We start from the raw sequence: 17,949 nt of genomic DNA on the forward strand, positions 1-17,949 counted from the left end.
TAGGAGGGAATATGGTGTTACCAGAGGGCAGAGAGGACAAGATGGGTGGCAAGAGAGAATGAGACAATCCTGAGTTCCCAGAAGATGAATATTCCTTAGTAGTCATGGTTGGCACTAAGACATGATGAAAGCTGGGTTTGAGAAATAAGTAATGATTCTAATTCACATTTACTGGGCCCTTTAAGAAATTACAAATTAGGGGCGGCCAGGTAGCACAGCGAGTAAGAGCACCGGCCCCAGTGTCGGGATGACCTGGGGATCGAATCCCGGGCTCAGACACTTAGCACCTACCCAAGAAACACCTGGCTGTGTAACCTTGAGCAAGTTACTTAACCCCAATTGCTTAAAAAAAAATTACAAATTGCTTTTTTCATAATAACCATATGAAGTGAAGTGCAAGTATTATTAGTCTCATTTTACATTTGAGGAAACTAAGCTCAAAGACACAAAGCAACCTGGCCAAGGATATGTGGCTGGTAAGTACTGACACTAACAGCAAGTATTAGGGTCAGTTTTTAAGCTCAGGTCTCCAAGTCCTTCTGTTATACCACCCTGGAAGATTAATCTGGTAGTTTCTGCAAGATCTGGAGATGGAAAGGAACTAGGTGGGAGGAGAGAGTCAGAAGGGACAAAAATAGCTAGCTTTTGTTTCCCAGGTCTGCTTGAGGCAATTAGGTCCAGGGTCATAAAGGATGTGGCAGGGGACATGGAAAGACACTAAACAAAATGAAAGAACTCAAAAGATGCTTCCCGGGGCAGCTAGGTGGCACAGTGAATAGAGCACTGGCCCTGGAGTCAGGAGGACCTAAGTTCAAATCTGGCCTCAGACACTTAATAAAAAAAAAAAAAACTAGCCATGTGACCTTGGGCAAGTCACTTAACCCCTTAACCCCAATTGCCCTACCTTTCCCCTCCAAAAAAAGCAAAAAAAAAAAGGTGATTTAGGGGTGGCTAGGTGGCGCAGTGAATAAGCAACGGCCCTGGAGTCAGGAGGACCTGAGTTCAAATCTGACCTCAGACACTTAACACTTACTAGTTGTGTGACCTTGGGCAAGTCATTTAATCCCAATTGCCCTTCCAAAAAGCAAAAAAAAAAGATGCCTTCCACTCCCATCTATAGCCAAATATCACAGATTTCACTCATCCTTACAACTAATGGAATACCACTGCCACATTCCATGTTACATGAAGAAGGGAGATGGCATTCTCTGGCAACAAGGTCTGAAGAACATCAATATTTTTCATAGAGTTAATGATTTCAATGTAATCAAAGAGGGCTTCAAACTCTTCCCAACACATTCTGGTTCACTTAGGAAGTTATGGATGTAATGGAAATAATCTACCTTCCCCAAACATGTGACAAAAGCTATTGCCTCCTGGTAGAACTTTGGGTTCCAAAGGCTCAGGGGCAATGGTGCAGCTAGGGAAATAGGGCTACTTGACTGACTGGGAGAGAAAAGCCTCAGATCTTAATGGAAACTGCCTCTTCTCAGCCTAATCCCTTGTACCTCCTACCCTGAGTTGCTCTAGCAGTCACCAAGCCATACACTAATGACTGAGCACTAAAGAGAACTTGCATTTCCATGACCAAGCCCATCAAGAGAAAACAGCCTCACTCAAGATGTCACCTACTAGGCCAAGGTGAAGTATGTATAGAATAACAATGATGGATCCAGGGCATTAGGGTTACAGTGTCTAGTCAATCAGGATGACCAACCTGAGTGTTTATATGGCTGGGGCCCATAGCCATGGACTCCACTAGCAGGGAAAGATACCCAGTGACTCTTCCTATCTCCATTCTCCCAACATCTCAGGCTTTCTTAAATGTTAGCATAGGTATTCAAGGCCCTCTCTCATTCAGCCTTTCCTCACACTGCTCACCATGATGGCCCAAATGCCTCCAAGTGGACTAGTCTCTTTGCAATCTATTCCTTTCCACCTTTTCATCCATTGCTTTGTCCACCTACTGTGTTTCCCCGATAGTAAGACACTGTCTTATTTTTTTTTTGACAGAAAAACACCAGAGGGCTTATTTTCAGGGGAGGGCTTATTTTAATGAACATTGACAGCAATTTTAATAAACAGGTAAATGTGAACAAAAAAATGTACCTTTATTCAATAAGCAAATCACTGGGGAAGAACAGGATGATGCACTCACTGCTGCAGCTCGGAGCGCGGTGTGCGTTTCCCAGGGAGGGGGACGGGGGGACGGGGACGGTTGGTGTATACCGTAATGTAGCGTGTAGCACAGGGGATCACCTTCACTACAGTAGCAATCTCAATAGGGCTTATTTTCGGGGGAGGGCTTATTTTATAGGAATCTTACACAGTAAGGGGAGGGCTTATTTTCGGGATAGGTCTTATTATCAGGGAAACACAGTAGAATACCTGTCCTGCTCCCCGGTGCCAAGCCAAACCCAAATTCCTTTCCAATTCCAATTTAAGACTCAGGCCAGAAAGCCTCCACTGAAGTACTTCTCTGCCCCTACATGTCTGGAGCAGCTCCAGTGAGCAGCACATTATCTAAACCTTCCTAAGCCATGGGCTTAGGGAATATATCCCTGAGGCTACAGCACCAAACTGTTTGCTTTCTTTGGAGAAGAGTCGGAAGGGGGTACTGGAATAAAGTTACCTAATAGGGTTGCACTGCCAAGTGGGAGAATCAGAGAGCTAGCTATTCTACGTGGAAAGTCAATGAGGCAACAGCTGCCTGCTGTGCTTCGATCCATCTGGCTCCCCTGCACCACTGCTGCTGGACATCTGGCATCCTGGGTACAATGTACCCTTGCACAAAGGGCTCAGGGCAGGCAGCACTGCAAGCAGGTTGTGCCTTCACCTCCAAGCCTCATCTCTCTGTGACCTTGGGCACAGTGCTCAGCTAGGATGGGATAGTCAGTATCTCTTTTCAATAAAGAGCACCATAAAGAGGGGAAATTTAAATCTGGCTTGCCCACTGGGAATGTGGATTAGCCAAAGTTATATGGGGTAGATTAATCATTACTAATGTGATTGGAAAGTACAAAAAGCCTCGCCTTGTTGTGAGCTGTGAGGCAGCAGAGGATGCAGAATGCTGCTGAATTCCCTTATATACCCACAATGCACCTGGAGATAGATCTATAGGCTCAGAGGCCCAGATCTCAGCTAAACACTGAATGAAACCAATAAGACAGGGACTAAAGGTGATAAGACAAGCAGAGTAGAGTAGTCAAGAGAGCACTGAGGCCTGGAAGTCAGGGGACTGGGTTCAAGTCTCAGATCTGACCCTTACTAACTTGATCTTGGTCAAATTAAGAACCCCATCTATTAAATGGGGAGAACAGTATTTGTGCTATTCCTGCCTCACAGGGCTGTGGAGGAAAGCACTCGATCTATCTCAGAGCACTAGAGAAAGCAACAACTCACAGTCTGTGGTTTTCTTCTCTTCAGTGGTGAACACCACCGCTCGGCCAGGCTTTTCAGGGTGGGGCAGAGGGTAGCCGTTTTCTTTCAGTTGGTCCTCTGTTAGAATGTAGTCCTTCAATCTTCGGTATAAAGCAGCTCCTAGGGACAGTGAAGGTCACAATGACACTCACTGCTTGAAACTGTCCCTAACTTAAGTCATTTCCTTCCTAAATAGGGTATCCCCAATCCACTAGAATAGTGCTTTTCAGAGTGTGGTCAGGAGTCTCTGAGCTCCTTTCAGAGGGTCTACCAAGACCTTTTAATGTCTAATATGGTAAACAGCAAGACAGAATCACAAACAAAAGCTTCCTGGTGAGTCCTCAATAATTTTTTAACAGCATAAATGGGTTTTGCAACCAAAAAGTTTAAGAACTGCTGCACTAGAGAATAAGTTTAGAGTTGTCTCTCGTAATGGGGATGGGTTACAGACTAAGCCACCTTTGATTTTTCACCTGCTCTCTACCACTAGCTCAGGACCAATGAAAGCATCTCTCCAAAAGGGCAACCAGGGAGAGGGATATGGTCAGTGAAAGGGCTACCTGAACCAAATGGGTATATAACAACTATGGGTTCAGAAGCACCAGACAGAGATAAGTCTTGAAAAGAAAGGGATGACTAGAGAGACAATGCCTGAGTGACCTATTTTTAATCTCTCTTGGAAGCAGAGTAAGGGGAGAGGGCCTAGGGTGGCATGACAATAGGATCACAGAATGGGAGGCTGGGGGTGGGCTAGTGTGACAGGCTAGGGCAAGGAGAGTCTCCAAGCCCATCTCTGATTTGCACACCAAAGTAAAAATCTGTCTTTCTGGGGGCAGCTAGGGGGCACAGTGAATAGAGCACTGGCCCTGGAGTCAGGAGGACCTGAGTTCAAATCCAACCTCAGACACTCAAAACTTACTAGCTGTGTGACCTTGGGAAAGTCACTTAACCCCAACTGCCCTGCCTTCCCCCCTAAAATAAATTCTGTATTCCTTGGGTTCCTATAGGAAGTCTCTTTGGCAGACCTGGCCTGTTACAAATGAAAGGAGGTAGCAAAGGATGCAGAAGGGAAAAAAATCCCAGGATTAGAAATCAAGAGAAAAAGGTTCTAGCTGCATCTTTACCACCAGACTTTCCCCCTCTAGACCTTAGTTTCCTCACATGTACGATAAGGCAGCTGGTCCCTTCCACCACTGATATTCTAGGATTCTAGTATGAAAGATAAAATTTACAAGTGGAAAGCTAAGGGTGTCGCCCACTCTAACCCTCCTACCCTTTTCTGTCATATGCAAGCCTAGACACTTTAAAAGCATGAACATATAGAAACAAGGTTCTCACCTGTCAAATCTTCTGCTCTGAGGCTTCCCGATCGATTCAGTGTAAAGCTTGTTTTTGTGGCCAGTTTTCCCCCCAGCACAGCTTCATGAGACACCACCTTCCGATTGCTGTTCTCTGCAGGGGGGCAGGAGAAACAACCTGATCTATTACTCTCACCATTGGGGAAGTCATGCCCAGGGGACAGAACTGAACCCAAACGGGAAGGAAGGACCAAGAAAAGAAAATGTTGAGCTTTGGCACATTTGGGTCCCCATCACTCCTGGAACATCCTCCTTTTCCCCTCCTATTCCCTCCTGCTCTCCACATCGTTCCCTGCAGGTCCAGCTCATCCTACTTCCCCCAGGAAAACTTTCTGGATCAAAGTCCACAGGGAGGTCTTCCCCCTCTGACCTGATCTAGAACTTAAAGGTCTCTGTCACTCATTCTGTACTTAACAAAAAAACCAAGGTGGCATATTTTACCTTTTCAATGTACATTCACTTTATCTACCTAATTGTTTCATCTATGTAGACTAAAGACCTGGCAGGCAGAAATTCTCTCATATTTTTGTAAACTCTTCCTGAATTGGGGTGGGGGGGGAGGCAGAAGGGGGCAGATAATCACTGATGGTTGTCCCCACCACTTGGATCCAAATGCAGCCCTTTCCTTCCTTTCCTTTTCTTCCCCTGACCTCAACTTCTTTGCTTCTTCTTCCCCTTCATGTAATGAGCTATTGCTGACCTCTGCTCTAGAAGCAACTCCTTGCCATTCATTCTCACCTGTGTGGACTATGAAAGATCTGGACTGGATATGAGAAGACCAAGGTCTTAGACATAGTTCCACCCCAACCCACCATGGTATGTTCTTTAGGTCTTAAGTTTTTTCTATTCAAAATATGATCAGTGAAAAGACAAAGGACTCTTTTGACCCACTGTTCCCCTTCTTCGGCCAGCTCTCCTGATTTCTAGAGCCCTCACTTGGGAGTCCAAAAAGGAAAAATTAATTAAGGAGGGCTGATGGGAAAATTGAGCTCCCTGCACAAACAAAAAAAGCCCCACAAGGAGAAAGAGATGCAAAGGTGTGTGTGTGTGTGTGTGTGTGCCTAAGGTGACAGCCAGACCAAGCCCTTCTGGGGCTCTGTGGCAGTCCTGAGCTCCATTAGCCAGAGGCTCCAGATGGTGCCTCTGCAGAGCCCACTTCATTCTCTTCATCCCTGAAAGATCCCTGCAGGCCAGGTTTTCACACTGAAGGGAAGGACTAGAAAGTAGGGACCATGAAGGCCTTCACTGGGGAATGGATTTAACACATGATCTAATGCTTTACAGGTACTTTGTAACAATCATTAGCTGGCAGCCATTCTAAAGCTAACCTTCCCAAGTTCTCTCCGAGTAATGGTTGCAAAGATAATGGAGATGGAGGGGGTGAGGAAGATGAGATCAAGAAAATTAGGAGAACAGCACAAATTGATTGCTTAATGTACCCTCTCGAGAGCTAATAATGAAATGTCTTAACCCTCTTCTCTGAGGCTTAATGTGTGAAACAGAAATATGCCTTAAAGGCCATACGCTTTGAAGACATTCACAAGTTACTCCATTAGTGGCCCTTTACCTTTTAAAAACAGGAGCTTTGAAAAGGTATAAGAGGGAATGAAGGAAAAAGCATCTTGCTTTGGGGAATGGAGCCTATTTCCATTTCAGACAGGCTGAGGGCCACTAAAGTACCCTGGTCTTTCTCTCTCCATATCCCCTTCCTAAAATGGCCAATATAATGTTGTTAAAGAAGAAACTACTTAGTTTATAGTTCTATCATGGCTCCCCCCTCCCTTCCCTGTAAACAAAGGATTATGTTTAGTTGAAAGGCCATAATCACTGAAGGAGAGGGAAAGGAGGTACGCTTTTTTGGGCACAAATATCATTTGGACCTGTTGCTTCCATGTGCAGGTTTCGGATATTCTCATCCCGAATTAGCTAGGGAGCCATGTAATAGTAAAATGAATACTGAAAGGTAATTCAGCAGGCTATGAGTGGGGTGACCTTGGCACTATTCCTTCCCCTCTCTGGGCCTTAGTCTCTCTAGCTATAAAATAAGCAGGATGGATTAAACTGCATGTATGCAAGTGCCCTCTCGTCCCTGACAGTCTGTGTTCTAAGGGCCCTCTCATTCCTGAATTTGGTTTCCTAAGAGTCTTCCCAGCTCTGACATCTTCTGTTCTAAGGGTCTGACATTCTCTCTTTTAAGGGCCCTGTCATCCCTCACATTTTGTGTCCTAAGGGCACTCCCAGCTCTAACCTTCTTGTTCCAAGGACCCTGACCTTGTGTTCTAAGGGTCCTCCTAATTCTGACATTCCACATGATAAGGTCCTTCTCAGCTCCGAATGAATTCCAAAGGACCTCCCATCTGTAACATTATGAATCTATGTAACTGGATGTTCCAAGAACATCACAAACTTCATTATCTTAGTGATAGACATTGATACATCAGGCCCCAGGCAGCTCATTTGTCTTCTTCCTCCACCATCACCCTCTCTCAGCATTTACTATCTGTACCCTATAATTAGCCCATGAGATACTAATTTGTTCTGTGACTGAGAGGGATCTGTGATACGCTAGAAAGAGCACTGGATCTGAAGTCAGAAGAGTTCAGATACCAACTCCAACACTTACTGGATGGGTTACCAGGGCTTAAGTAATATCTTCTCTCTGATCTGGGAATAACACACAAAACTACCTCCCTTACAAGATTGTTGCACTAAATGAGGTAAAGAATATAAAGTGATTTGTAAATAGTAAAACAAATAATGAGGTCATAATGACAGGGCCCTTAAAAGAGAGAATGTCAGACCCTTAGAACAGAAATGTCACCTGTCCTCCTCCTCAACCCCACTGCTGTTACCCTATCACTCAGTTATCAAATAGTTTTGTTCTCTATTTTTCCACATCTCATCTTCCCTAGGGATGACAACAACAGAAATTCCATTGCACCTAGTGCTGAATATTAGGATTACAAGGCCCTATGTAGCAGAGCCAGGATTCAAACCCAGGCCCTGTGATTCCAAATGCAGCTCTCTCTCCATCACACACCGCCCCCCCCCCCCCCCACTTCAATAAAGCATAGACAGGACCAGATTTAAGACTGCCTCAAATGACCAAGCTGCCTCAGTTGAGGCAGTGCATTTTTTTTTAAATTACCAAAGGCAAAGAAAAAAAGGTATAGTGGAATGAAAACTTTTATTTCAAAATACAATGATAATTGACACCCCTAGTCCTTTTATTTGAAAGCCCTAGAGTGACATACAGCAGAGTATCTGCTGCATCTGCCCTAAGGCCCTGAACTCTCTTCCACCCGCTCAGTTCACCTAGTGCTAACATTTAGTATCCTGTCAGCATGCCAGGGGTCCTATAGAGGGCAATTTCCACATAACTGAAGTTTGCCCCCTCTAAATGCCAAAACTATTACAATAATTTTTATAATCATTTTGGATAGAAAACTTTCTGAAACAGATTATCTATTTCCTTGCTTTTTATAATAATGTGGAAAAATAATTTTTTTTTCTTCAGGATTCCAAATGATCATCCTATGAACACCTACACTTGTACTTCCTGGACTATGGTTATGGTGAAGCCTGGAAGTGGGGCACAGTACTGAATGAGGTGTCAGGAAAAAGCACTGGATTTAGATTCCGGCTTTGATACTTACTAACTGCATGCCATGGGAAAAGCCACAACCTCTCCAAACTACTGTATCCTCTTCTAGAAAAAGAAGAGGGTAGACTGGCTAGTCTCCAAGGTCCCTTCTAAGTCCCATGATCCTAAGTCTAAGGATGCTAGACTAGGGGGAAAGGTCTAAGCTGTTTTTGCTAGGCTTTCTCCCCCGTTATCCAGTCTTTCTTGATGCTTTCTCTAACAATGCCCTTCCATGCTTTTCTTCTCAGCTGTGGGCTTGGACAACAGAGATCTTTGTTAGAACTGTGTTCAAAGAAAGTGATGATGAGCTCTGAGAAAGGACCCAAGGGGCCCTCCTGGGCAAAATATAAATTAGAACTGTGGTATGGAAAGCTGCTCAAAGACCTATTGTGCTTTCCTTCAGTTTTCAGATGGCTTCCAGATAGCTAATGTTGTTAGAGCTATGGTCCTCTAAGGAAGAGCATCAATTTCAAAATCTGAGAAGGAAAGGACTTGCTACTATAGCCATACTCACTGTTTACACATTGTACAGAACCAGGTCCTAAACTCCTTAGCTTCTTTAGGGTATTGACAGCCACATTCAGGTAGATATTCTTGCTTGAACTCCGTTCATAGGCCACTTTCTCCTCAGATAAAGCCTGGGAAGAAAACATGTGTTGCTGAAATTTAATCTCAACTTTCATAGGGTTAGGTGGAGGGAAGGGTTGTAACCAAGACAAAGAACACAATGCAATTACATTGAATAAATTTAACATCAAAGACTAAATTAGGACTGGTATTTTCACATTAGAATGTTATTTGAGGGACAGGAGTTTCCTCAGTTCCTAGAGTAGTCAGAGCAGAAATGTGTATTTGAGCACTTGGGCTAAAGCAGACCACAATTCTTCTCCTGTGGCAAGACTCTTACCACTTCTACAGACCTGTGGGTTTCCTGGGATGGGGGTTCTACAAAATGAAGAAGCAGCAAAAACCCCGAATTTCCCTAAAATCCTAGTTAGGGCGAGCCAAAGGAGCTCAGGTTAAGGGAAGATAGGGACATGAAGCCTTAAGATCACTGGGGATAGGGAGGGAAAGAGGAGGTGAAGCCAACAGCAACTATCTACATGACTTTAGATGTGTGGCCTCAACTCAACAGACATGTTTTCTATGCTATAGAATGAGGGGCAATGCTAGATTAGAAATCTTCAAATGGTTGCTAGAACTGCAGCAGGCAGCCCTTTTAAGTACATAATCAAGAGCCTAAACTTGTCCTGTGCCCTTGGGCAATTCTTTTAACTTAAGCTTCAGATTCCTCAGATGTAACTTGAGATGTTCAGCAATAAAAAAAATATTCACAATTATAATAACTGAAATTTACAGAGGATCTTAAGGTTTACCAAGCTCTCGACCTATATTATGTCATCTGGTCTTTAACAACCACCCTGGGAGAGAGGTATTGCTATTAGTTCTATTTTACAGTCAAAATGAACCTGCCCAGGTTCACATGACAAAGGGAAGATTGGAACCCAGGTCCTCCTGACTCTAATCCAATCTTGTCCCTTGCAGCACACTACCTCAAAGATACATAGATGTGCACAGACTCATTTCATTAATGTTCTTCTGCAGGGTCAGATACTGAACCCACAGCCCAATTTTGCATCTCCACAAACTGATCTGGTACTTTCTACCCCATTCATCCCTTACTGACTCAGACTGATTAGATCACAGGATATTAGAACTGGAAAAGAACTGGAAGGTCATCTAGTGAAATCCCCTCCCTTACAGGGAGTTCACGAGGATCAGTGGGGAGTGATTAGTCTAGGATCCAACTGCTAACACAGAGCCGTAAAGGATCCACACTCAAGTCTTCTGACCTAAGCACAGTTCTTGATACTCCCCTTCTAGAGATCACCATGATGAGTGCCAAGGGTCTTTCAATGGTCTGCAAATCTTCTTCTATTTGACTAACTCAAATTACAGGACAAACAGCTTGGGCTCTTGCCTCTACCACCTCCCTCCTAGGAAGCCTGGCCAATCACTGAGAGAGGGAGATAAACAAACGATGAAGTGCAGAGTAGCAGAAATTAGCTTAAAGATCTACCAAGCAAAGCTTCAAGCTCAATGGGTGGCTCCTAAGCCCTTCTGGGGATGAGAGAGTGTCCTCCCCTTAGGCAAGACACACTGGTTGTACCAGGTGAGCTCATGGCAAACTAACCCTCTCCCCACGTCAGACCCCCAACTTCACAGCATAGCAAAATAATTATTATTATGGATACAGACCTTGTCATAAGCTTCTTGGGGTGATGGACAAAACTTCAGGCACTCGTCAATAAAAAGATTAAGATAACGTTGGCGGATGTTGGTAGGAACCTTGGCCCCAAACTCCGTTGGAATGACTGGCCTATTTAAGCTTACACTCTAGAAAGACAAAAAAAAGATCAGTAAGTATTCTACAGGAAACCTTCCCCAGCCCTTAATTCCAGTGCCCTCCCTCAGTCACTCCCTATTTATCCAGGTGTTGTTATAGTTCCTATAATCATAATGTAATAATAGTTGTTCCTATATTGCTTGTCCATGACGACTGTGAGCTCCTTGAGGTCAAGGGATTATCTGCTTCCTCTCTTTGTATCCCTAGCACTTAGCACAGTGCCTAGTACATAGTACCAGGCACACTTAATATTAAATGCTTATTGACTATCAGCAGCAAAATTTTCTAATTCAACAAATGACATCTTTAAGATTCCCTGTCATCAGTTTCATGACTTCCTTTTTAAAGACCTGTTTGAACTCTGACACCATGATGCGACTCATTTCCAGTTCCAAAACCTCTGTTGTCTACTGTTCTGATTCTGTTAGCACAGGCTGTCCCTCCAGTGACACAACACAGCCTCCTCCAACACCCTGAGAAGCTGTTTTATGAGTTGCTGCGGGTTTTTTCAAAACTCACGTTCTCCTAGGGAGGAGTCTTGCTGAGGTCGGCCCTGGTTGGCTCCCATCCCACAGAGACAGATAGAGAGATCACAGATCAGCACTGGGCCCATGCGTGAAGCCCTCCCAGCTTCACAGGAGGCTGCCCAGAGTTTGGCTCCACTAGCCCAGTCTCCAAGAGTTCATGCTTGCCTCTTCTCATCCCTAGCCAGGTCAAGGAGATGAGGGGAGGGTTCTCACACTGTTACTGTGTTACCCTAACAGGAGTGTGTTACAGAGTTTGAAGAGGTTGGTCTTATTTCTTTGTTAAACAGATGGGGGCAGGGAGCAACTAACAGACCATTACCATTTTCTGAGTTGACACTTATTTTCTAACCAGTTAGTATGATTATGAGGAAAATGAGAGGGTAGACTCTCTCTATCATAATAAATAAATCATGGATTTATGATTCTTGTTGCTAATTTGTTTTAGCATTTTAAAAAGAGTTAGTCTACTTTCATTGGTTAATTCAAGAACTGTGTATAAAGAAGAGTCAACAGAATGCATCCTAAGTTCTCCTGCTTCCATGCCTTTGTTCACACTGTGCCCTAGGCCTGAAACGTGTCCCACCTGCTCCCTTCCCCCACTGCTGAATTCTAATCTATCATTTGAAGCTCAACTCAGATGCCACTTCCTGCCCTCTCAATAACAACCTTCCCCCTCAAACTTTGGTCCACAACAACCCCGAAGAGGAGGCACTATTATCTCCATTTATGATAGCGTTGTCGGATGTTGGTAGGAACCCTGGCCCCAAACTGAATCAAAATGACTGGCCTATTTAAGTTTACTCTCTAGAAAGACCAAAGAAAGATTCCTGTGAGTTCTCCCCAAAGCCTTCCCCAAGCCCTTTAACTCCAGTGCTTTCCCTTAGTTAATTACTTCCTATTTATCCAGCATGTAGCTTTGTTTGTACATAACTGTTAGAATGTTTTCTTCCTCATTAGACTGAGTACACTTTAAGGGCAGGGGCTGTTTTTTGCCTTTTTCTGTATCCCTGGCACATAAGGAGCTTAATAAATACTATTAGCAGCAGAATTTTTCAATTCAACATCTCTAAGATTCTCTGTCATATAAACAGTTTTGTGACTTGCTAATCTATCCTTTAAAGCTCAACTCAAATGCTTCTTCCTGCCATGTCACTTAAAAATCTTTCCCCTCAAAACTTAGAGCAGCTATGTACATAGTGGAATATGTATCACTCATCTATGTTTGTATCTTTACTTCCTACTAGACTGTGAGCTCCTCAAGGCCAGGGATAATATAATCTGAATTCTTTTCCCCTGAAATAAGGAGAGAGAAGAAGGGATTTGGGATAAATGGAGGAAAAAAATAGGAGACAAAGGAAAAAAGAAGGGAAAATGGGGAAAAGGAGAAAGGAGAGAAAAGGACAAAGAAGGAAGAGGTGAAAGAAGAAAAGGGAAGGGGTAGATAAGAAGGGAAAAAGGACAAGAGGAGGCGGAGGAGGAAGACAGGTTGCAAAGGGGCAAAAAAGGGAAAGTTTAGTAGGGAGGATAAAACATGGGCACAAATAACTACATCCATCACCAGGCAAAATATGACATTAGTCACACAAGAATGTGTGACAAAGGATCCTGAGGGGGGGCATTGCTAGTCCCTAAGGAAGTCAGAGATGATTAGATTAAGGAGGAGCAGAGGATTTGCTCCTAAAAAGGGGAAATGTGTAATTAGGTCTCAAAAGTACTCTGGTAGGCATGGGAGACAGGGTCAACCAAAGTATGTGAGAGCTACTTTGGGAGTCCCTGTGAAAGGCCCATTCCTATCCAGCCTCCAGTCTTAGTGATCAAGAAAAAGTAGGCTACATGTGAAGAAGGGAAACTGACCACACTAGGTTAGACACAAGGAGACTGTCTTGTTTCTCCCAGAAGACATTCTCACTTTTTCTAGGCCTTTCTGAACTGCCAAACAAACATACTAAGTTAACAATTTCCATGTCTTCCTAGTCTCCTCCAAAACAATCTGCTAACTTCTTTCCTAACGCTTTAGTCTTCAAGAACTCCTGGAGTGAAAGTAAAGGCCAAGACCCAAAAAGAAAGTAAAGGCCAAGTGAGGGCCCATTTGCAGTTCAAAATCTTTGAGTACCTGTTCCTCACAAGCCAGGGACAAGATTATTACAAGGCCAGGGAGATAAAACCGTACTTTGTTGTTTTGGTGGAAATGGCAAATGCCACTGGAGGGCAGATTAGAAAAGCTCTTTATTTTTTAAAATTATTTTTTGATGAACCTTTCAGCACATCACAAAGCTTCTCCGCAGTGGGATCTATTTACTCCCAACCTATTGATTCAATGCAGTCCTAGAAATGTGAGGTCTACCAGCTAGACTTGGAGGGGAAGGTGCTTCACCTCCTTCCTAGAATCCCAAGTCCCTTCAAGCCCTACCACCTCCTGCCAAGAAGCCTCCCCCCCCCCCCCCCCCCCGCCGCCAATGCCACAACCCTGTAATGATTATTCTATATCTATTATGTCTTTACTTTTATCATTTCCCCATGGCCTCTGGAAGGCAAGGGTCTACCCTGGTTTTGTATTTACATTCCCAGTGCCTTGAACCCAACAGGTACTTAAATGTTTATTGAACTGAATATGGGAAAACGTGCATTACCTGTAGGGAGGGCACATGTGCTATCCTCTTCTGCACGGATGTTGTGCTGGTTTTAGAAGCCATCCCAGACATGGTTCGGGACTTCAAGGAGATGTTTGGTTCAGAGCCATTTGCAACTTGAACGGTGTTCAAAGAATTACTTTTCTTGGCACCTGTGGGGGCTGACAGGGTACAGGGCACATGATTGTAGGAAGACAAAATTCCCATCACCGAGCTCCGGAGAACCAAGTAATTCTGGTCATTTAATGTTACCAAAATGTGCATCTGGGTGCACAGAGGGAAAGGTCTGGATTTTGAACTAGGATTTTGGAATGACGACATTAAGATCTGTTCTGTGGCAAGGCCATGGAGAGAAAAGGTCAATACTCAGTGGTCAGATCAGGCAATGTCACCAATTTGTAGGTCCAATGAAAGGTATAGGTTTCTGATAGCCTCTGCCACATGGTCAGGTCCTTCAGTTTGAAGCATTTAGATCTGAGTTAGAAAAGGCCTTGATTCCTTAGCAAAGGACCCAGGGGTTATGCCATTGCTCTCCTGGTCATTGTGACAAGACTACTTGCTCCCAGCTCTATGTTCTTCCACTCCCTTTGATGAGGTCACAAATAAAGTAGTCCCTTGCAGCCTAGCCAAGGGACTACTTTATGCAGGTTTGTTTTCAAAGGTGGAAAAATAAACCAATGGCCAGCAATCGCAATCTCACCAGAACAACAAACATTTATGATTACTGTAACAGGAAAATCACGATCACACCATGTGGTCAGCTTGAAAGAACAAGATATGTACTAATAGGATAATCAGCCTGACCAGGATCAGGAGGGGCAGAGGCCTGGAAGTATGAAGCCTCCCCTCAAGGCCTCCCCATCCCCCTACCACCAGGATTCTCTTCTGTTGAATCTAACATGACTTTTCTTCCCACACCCTTTTCATTCTGTTACTTTCTGTTCTTACTGCTGGTGCAGTTAAGTCTCCCACACAAAGGCCACACACAACCAGGGCTCCAGCCCCAAATACCATTCTGAACTACATATTCCATCACTCCCCTACACAGACCTCATCCCTTGACAAAATGGTGGGCTTCACTGTCCCCAGAACCAGATATTCCCACCTCCATGCCTTTGCTCATTTCTTCCTGGAAGATCCTTTTACTACTTCCCATCTAACTCTCCATTCTTCAACGCCCAACTCATTTCATCTCACTAGCCTATAATCATCTCTCCTTTCAAGGTTTATAGCACTCCTTTAGCATCTAAGAATGTAAGGCAGGAGATACTCTTTTCATTTATTTTTTTTTTGTCTCCCCCAAATGAATTGTAAACTCCTGGAAGGCAAGGACTTTGTCTTATCTGCCTCTGTAGCCCCTCCCTATGCCCACCATATCTTGCCACAAAGTACCTAAGACATTATCGGGAAACTGACAAGAAGCTCCATTAAAAAGAGCTTTTCCAATCTATCATATAGAACTGAGTGAGGTAGAAGGGATCTTTGAGACTTCTAGCACAGCTACTTCATTTTACAAATGAAGAAACTGAGGCTCAAGAAACAAAGAAGAAATTACTTGTTCAAAGTGAAAGAGGTAGTAACAGAGGCAGGTTTCCAAGCAGCACCATGGTATAGGGAGACAGCAGAGCGGTAGTTCCCCACCCCCCCCACTTCATATAACATTACTCATGTAATATAACTTTCTACCATCAAGACAGACCTGCAGGTCACTGAAAACTGGTCTTCTCTGGACCCCTTGGCTGAGTGAAGGAAGGAAGGTTAAAAGAAGGAGCAAGGGGGGCAGCTAGGTGGCACAGTGAATAGAGCACTGGTCCTGGAGTCAGGAGGACCTGAGTTCAAATCCGGCCTCAGACACTTAACACTTCCTAGCCGTGTGACCTTGGGCAACTGACTTAACCCCCATTGCCCTGCCCCCTCCCCTCCAAAAAAAGCAAAAAAAAAAAAAAAAGGAGCAAGAGTAGGCAAAAGACCAGGAAGCACAGGGCCATACACAAAGCAAGTGTTCAATACCTATGAGTGGATTGAATCGAGTGTCCTCAATGTCACAACAATGAATGACTCCAGTCTGTATAAGAAATGCAACAGGGCAGAGCCAAGACAGTGGAGTAAAAGCAGGAACATGCTTAAGCTCCCGCTCCAACCACCTCCAATACCTTTACAATATGACTCTAAACAGATTTTAGAGCTACAGAACCCTCAAAGTGACAGCGAGAAACAAATCTCCCACTGAAGGCAGCCCAGCAGGCCGACAGGAAGGGTCTATTGCACCGGTCTGGGGGCAGAGCAGTCCCGGGGTGGCCCCGAACAGCAGCACAGACTGGCCAGAGCAGACTTCAGGACAGTGAATCACTGGCAGCGTTGGTGGTTTCCAGACTTCTCAACCCATAAACAACAAAGAGAAAGTAAAAGGTCAGTAGGGAACTCTTAGAACTGGGCAACAGAAGAATGCGGTCCAGCCCCTGCTCCCAGGAGAGAGGTGGTGGAGATGCAGCAGCTGCTGCCACGTGGCTGCCTCTCAAGCTCTTGGCCTGCAGATCTTAGGGGGACCAAGCAACCATTCAGAGGGTAATTGCTCTTGCTTTGACCTGCCTGGATCTGGGTCACTGTCTTGGGCGTGGGTCCTGGGGTGAGTGTGCCAGAGCTTGTGGTGGCTGTAGAGAGGGTGCCTCCTCATAACTCTGACAACAGTGAAAACCCTAGCAATTTGGGACATTGCTCTCTCCACCCTGGAAACAGAGTTCTACCATGGCAAAGAGCTCAAAAGTCAAGTAATTGGCTGGCAAGATGATCAAGCAGAGGAAGATCAATCAGACCATAGAATCCTTTTTTAGGGGCAAAAAGGATCAAAACATGGAGCCAGAAGAAGACAGCAAAGTCAAAACTCCTGCATCAAAAGCTTCCAAGAAAAAATATGAATTGGTTACAGGCTGTGGAGGAGCTCAAGAAGGATTCTGAAAATCAAGTAAGAGAAGTATAGGAAAAATTGGGAAGAGAAATGAGAATGATGCAAGAAAATCATGAAAAGCGAGTCAACAGCCTGCTAAAGGAGACCCCAAAAAGATACTGAAGTAAATAACACCTTAAAAAGTAGACTAACTCAAATGGTAAAAGAGGCCCAAAAACTCAATGAAGAGAAATAAAGTACTATAAAACATATCCAAACAAATGAAAAAATAGAAGGAGATGTGAAACATCTCATTGGAAAAACCACTGACCTGGAAAATAGATCCAGGAGAGATAATTTTAAAATTATTGAACTACTTAAAAGCCATGATCAAAAAAAGAACCTAGACATCATTCTTCAAGAAATTCTCAAGGAAAACTGCCCTGATATTCTAGAACCAGAGGGTAAAAAACAGAAATGGAAAGAATTCATTGATCACATCTTGAAAAAGGTCCCCAAAAGAAAACTCCTAGGTATATCATAGCTACATAGAGTTCCCAGGTCAAGGAGAAAATATTACAAGCTCTCATGAAGAAACAATTTGAGTATTGTGGAAACACAATCAGGATAACACAAGACCTAGCAGCTTCTACTTTAAGGGATAGAAGGGCTTGGAATATGATATTCTGGAGGTCAAAGGAGCTAGGATTAAAACCAAGAATCACCTACCCAGAAAAACTGAGTATAATGCTTCAAGGGAAAATATGGTCATTCAATGAAACAAAGGACTTTCAAATATTCTTTTTTTTTTTTAGAGCAATCGGGGTTAAGTAACTTGCTCAAGGTTACACGGCCAGCCATTTCTGCATGTGGTGCCAAGTGTCAGAGCCCAGATTCAATCCTCAGGTCATCCCGACACCGGAGCCGTGCTCCCACTCGCTGAGCCACATGGCCACCCCAACTTTCAAGTATTCTTGATGAAAAAACCAGAGCTGAACAGAAATCTGACTTTCAAATAAAAGCAGCAAGAGAAGCATGAGAAGGTAAACAGGAAAAAGAAATCATAAGGAACTTATTAAA

The 17,949-nt window shown here is 44.0% G+C and overlaps 1 protein-coding gene across 2 annotated transcripts in view; it reads right to left on the minus strand.

Moving 5' to 3' along the window:
* REXO1 (RNA exonuclease 1 homolog) overlaps positions 1-17,949 on the minus strand; it is a 120,946-nt gene that overhangs the window by 19,457 nt on the left and 83,540 nt on the right. For both annotated transcript variants that reach the window (XR_011165082.1, XM_069071157.1), the window contains exons 5-9: positions 13,986-14,146; positions 10,681-10,818; positions 8,936-9,059; positions 4,759-4,872; positions 3,403-3,540 (exon numbers count right to left, since the gene is read on the minus strand). Coding sequence is in view for 1 of the 2 variants with exons in the window: in XM_069071157.1 (XP_068927258.1) it covers positions 3,403-3,540; positions 4,759-4,872; positions 8,936-9,059; positions 10,681-10,818; positions 13,986-14,146 (675 nt within the window). In the remaining variant the exon portion in view is untranslated. The remainder of the gene's footprint in view (positions 1-3,402; positions 3,541-4,758; positions 4,873-8,935; positions 9,060-10,680; positions 10,819-13,985; positions 14,147-17,949) is intronic.

The sequence above is a fragment of the Petaurus breviceps genome, unplaced genomic scaffold (assembly GCF_028583685.1).
Source record: "Petaurus breviceps papuanus isolate PSGF00001 unplaced genomic scaffold, PetGlider_PUasm1.0 108, whole genome shotgun sequence".
Classification (NCBI taxonomy): Eukaryota; Metazoa; Chordata; class Mammalia; order Diprotodontia; family Petauridae; genus Petaurus; species Petaurus breviceps.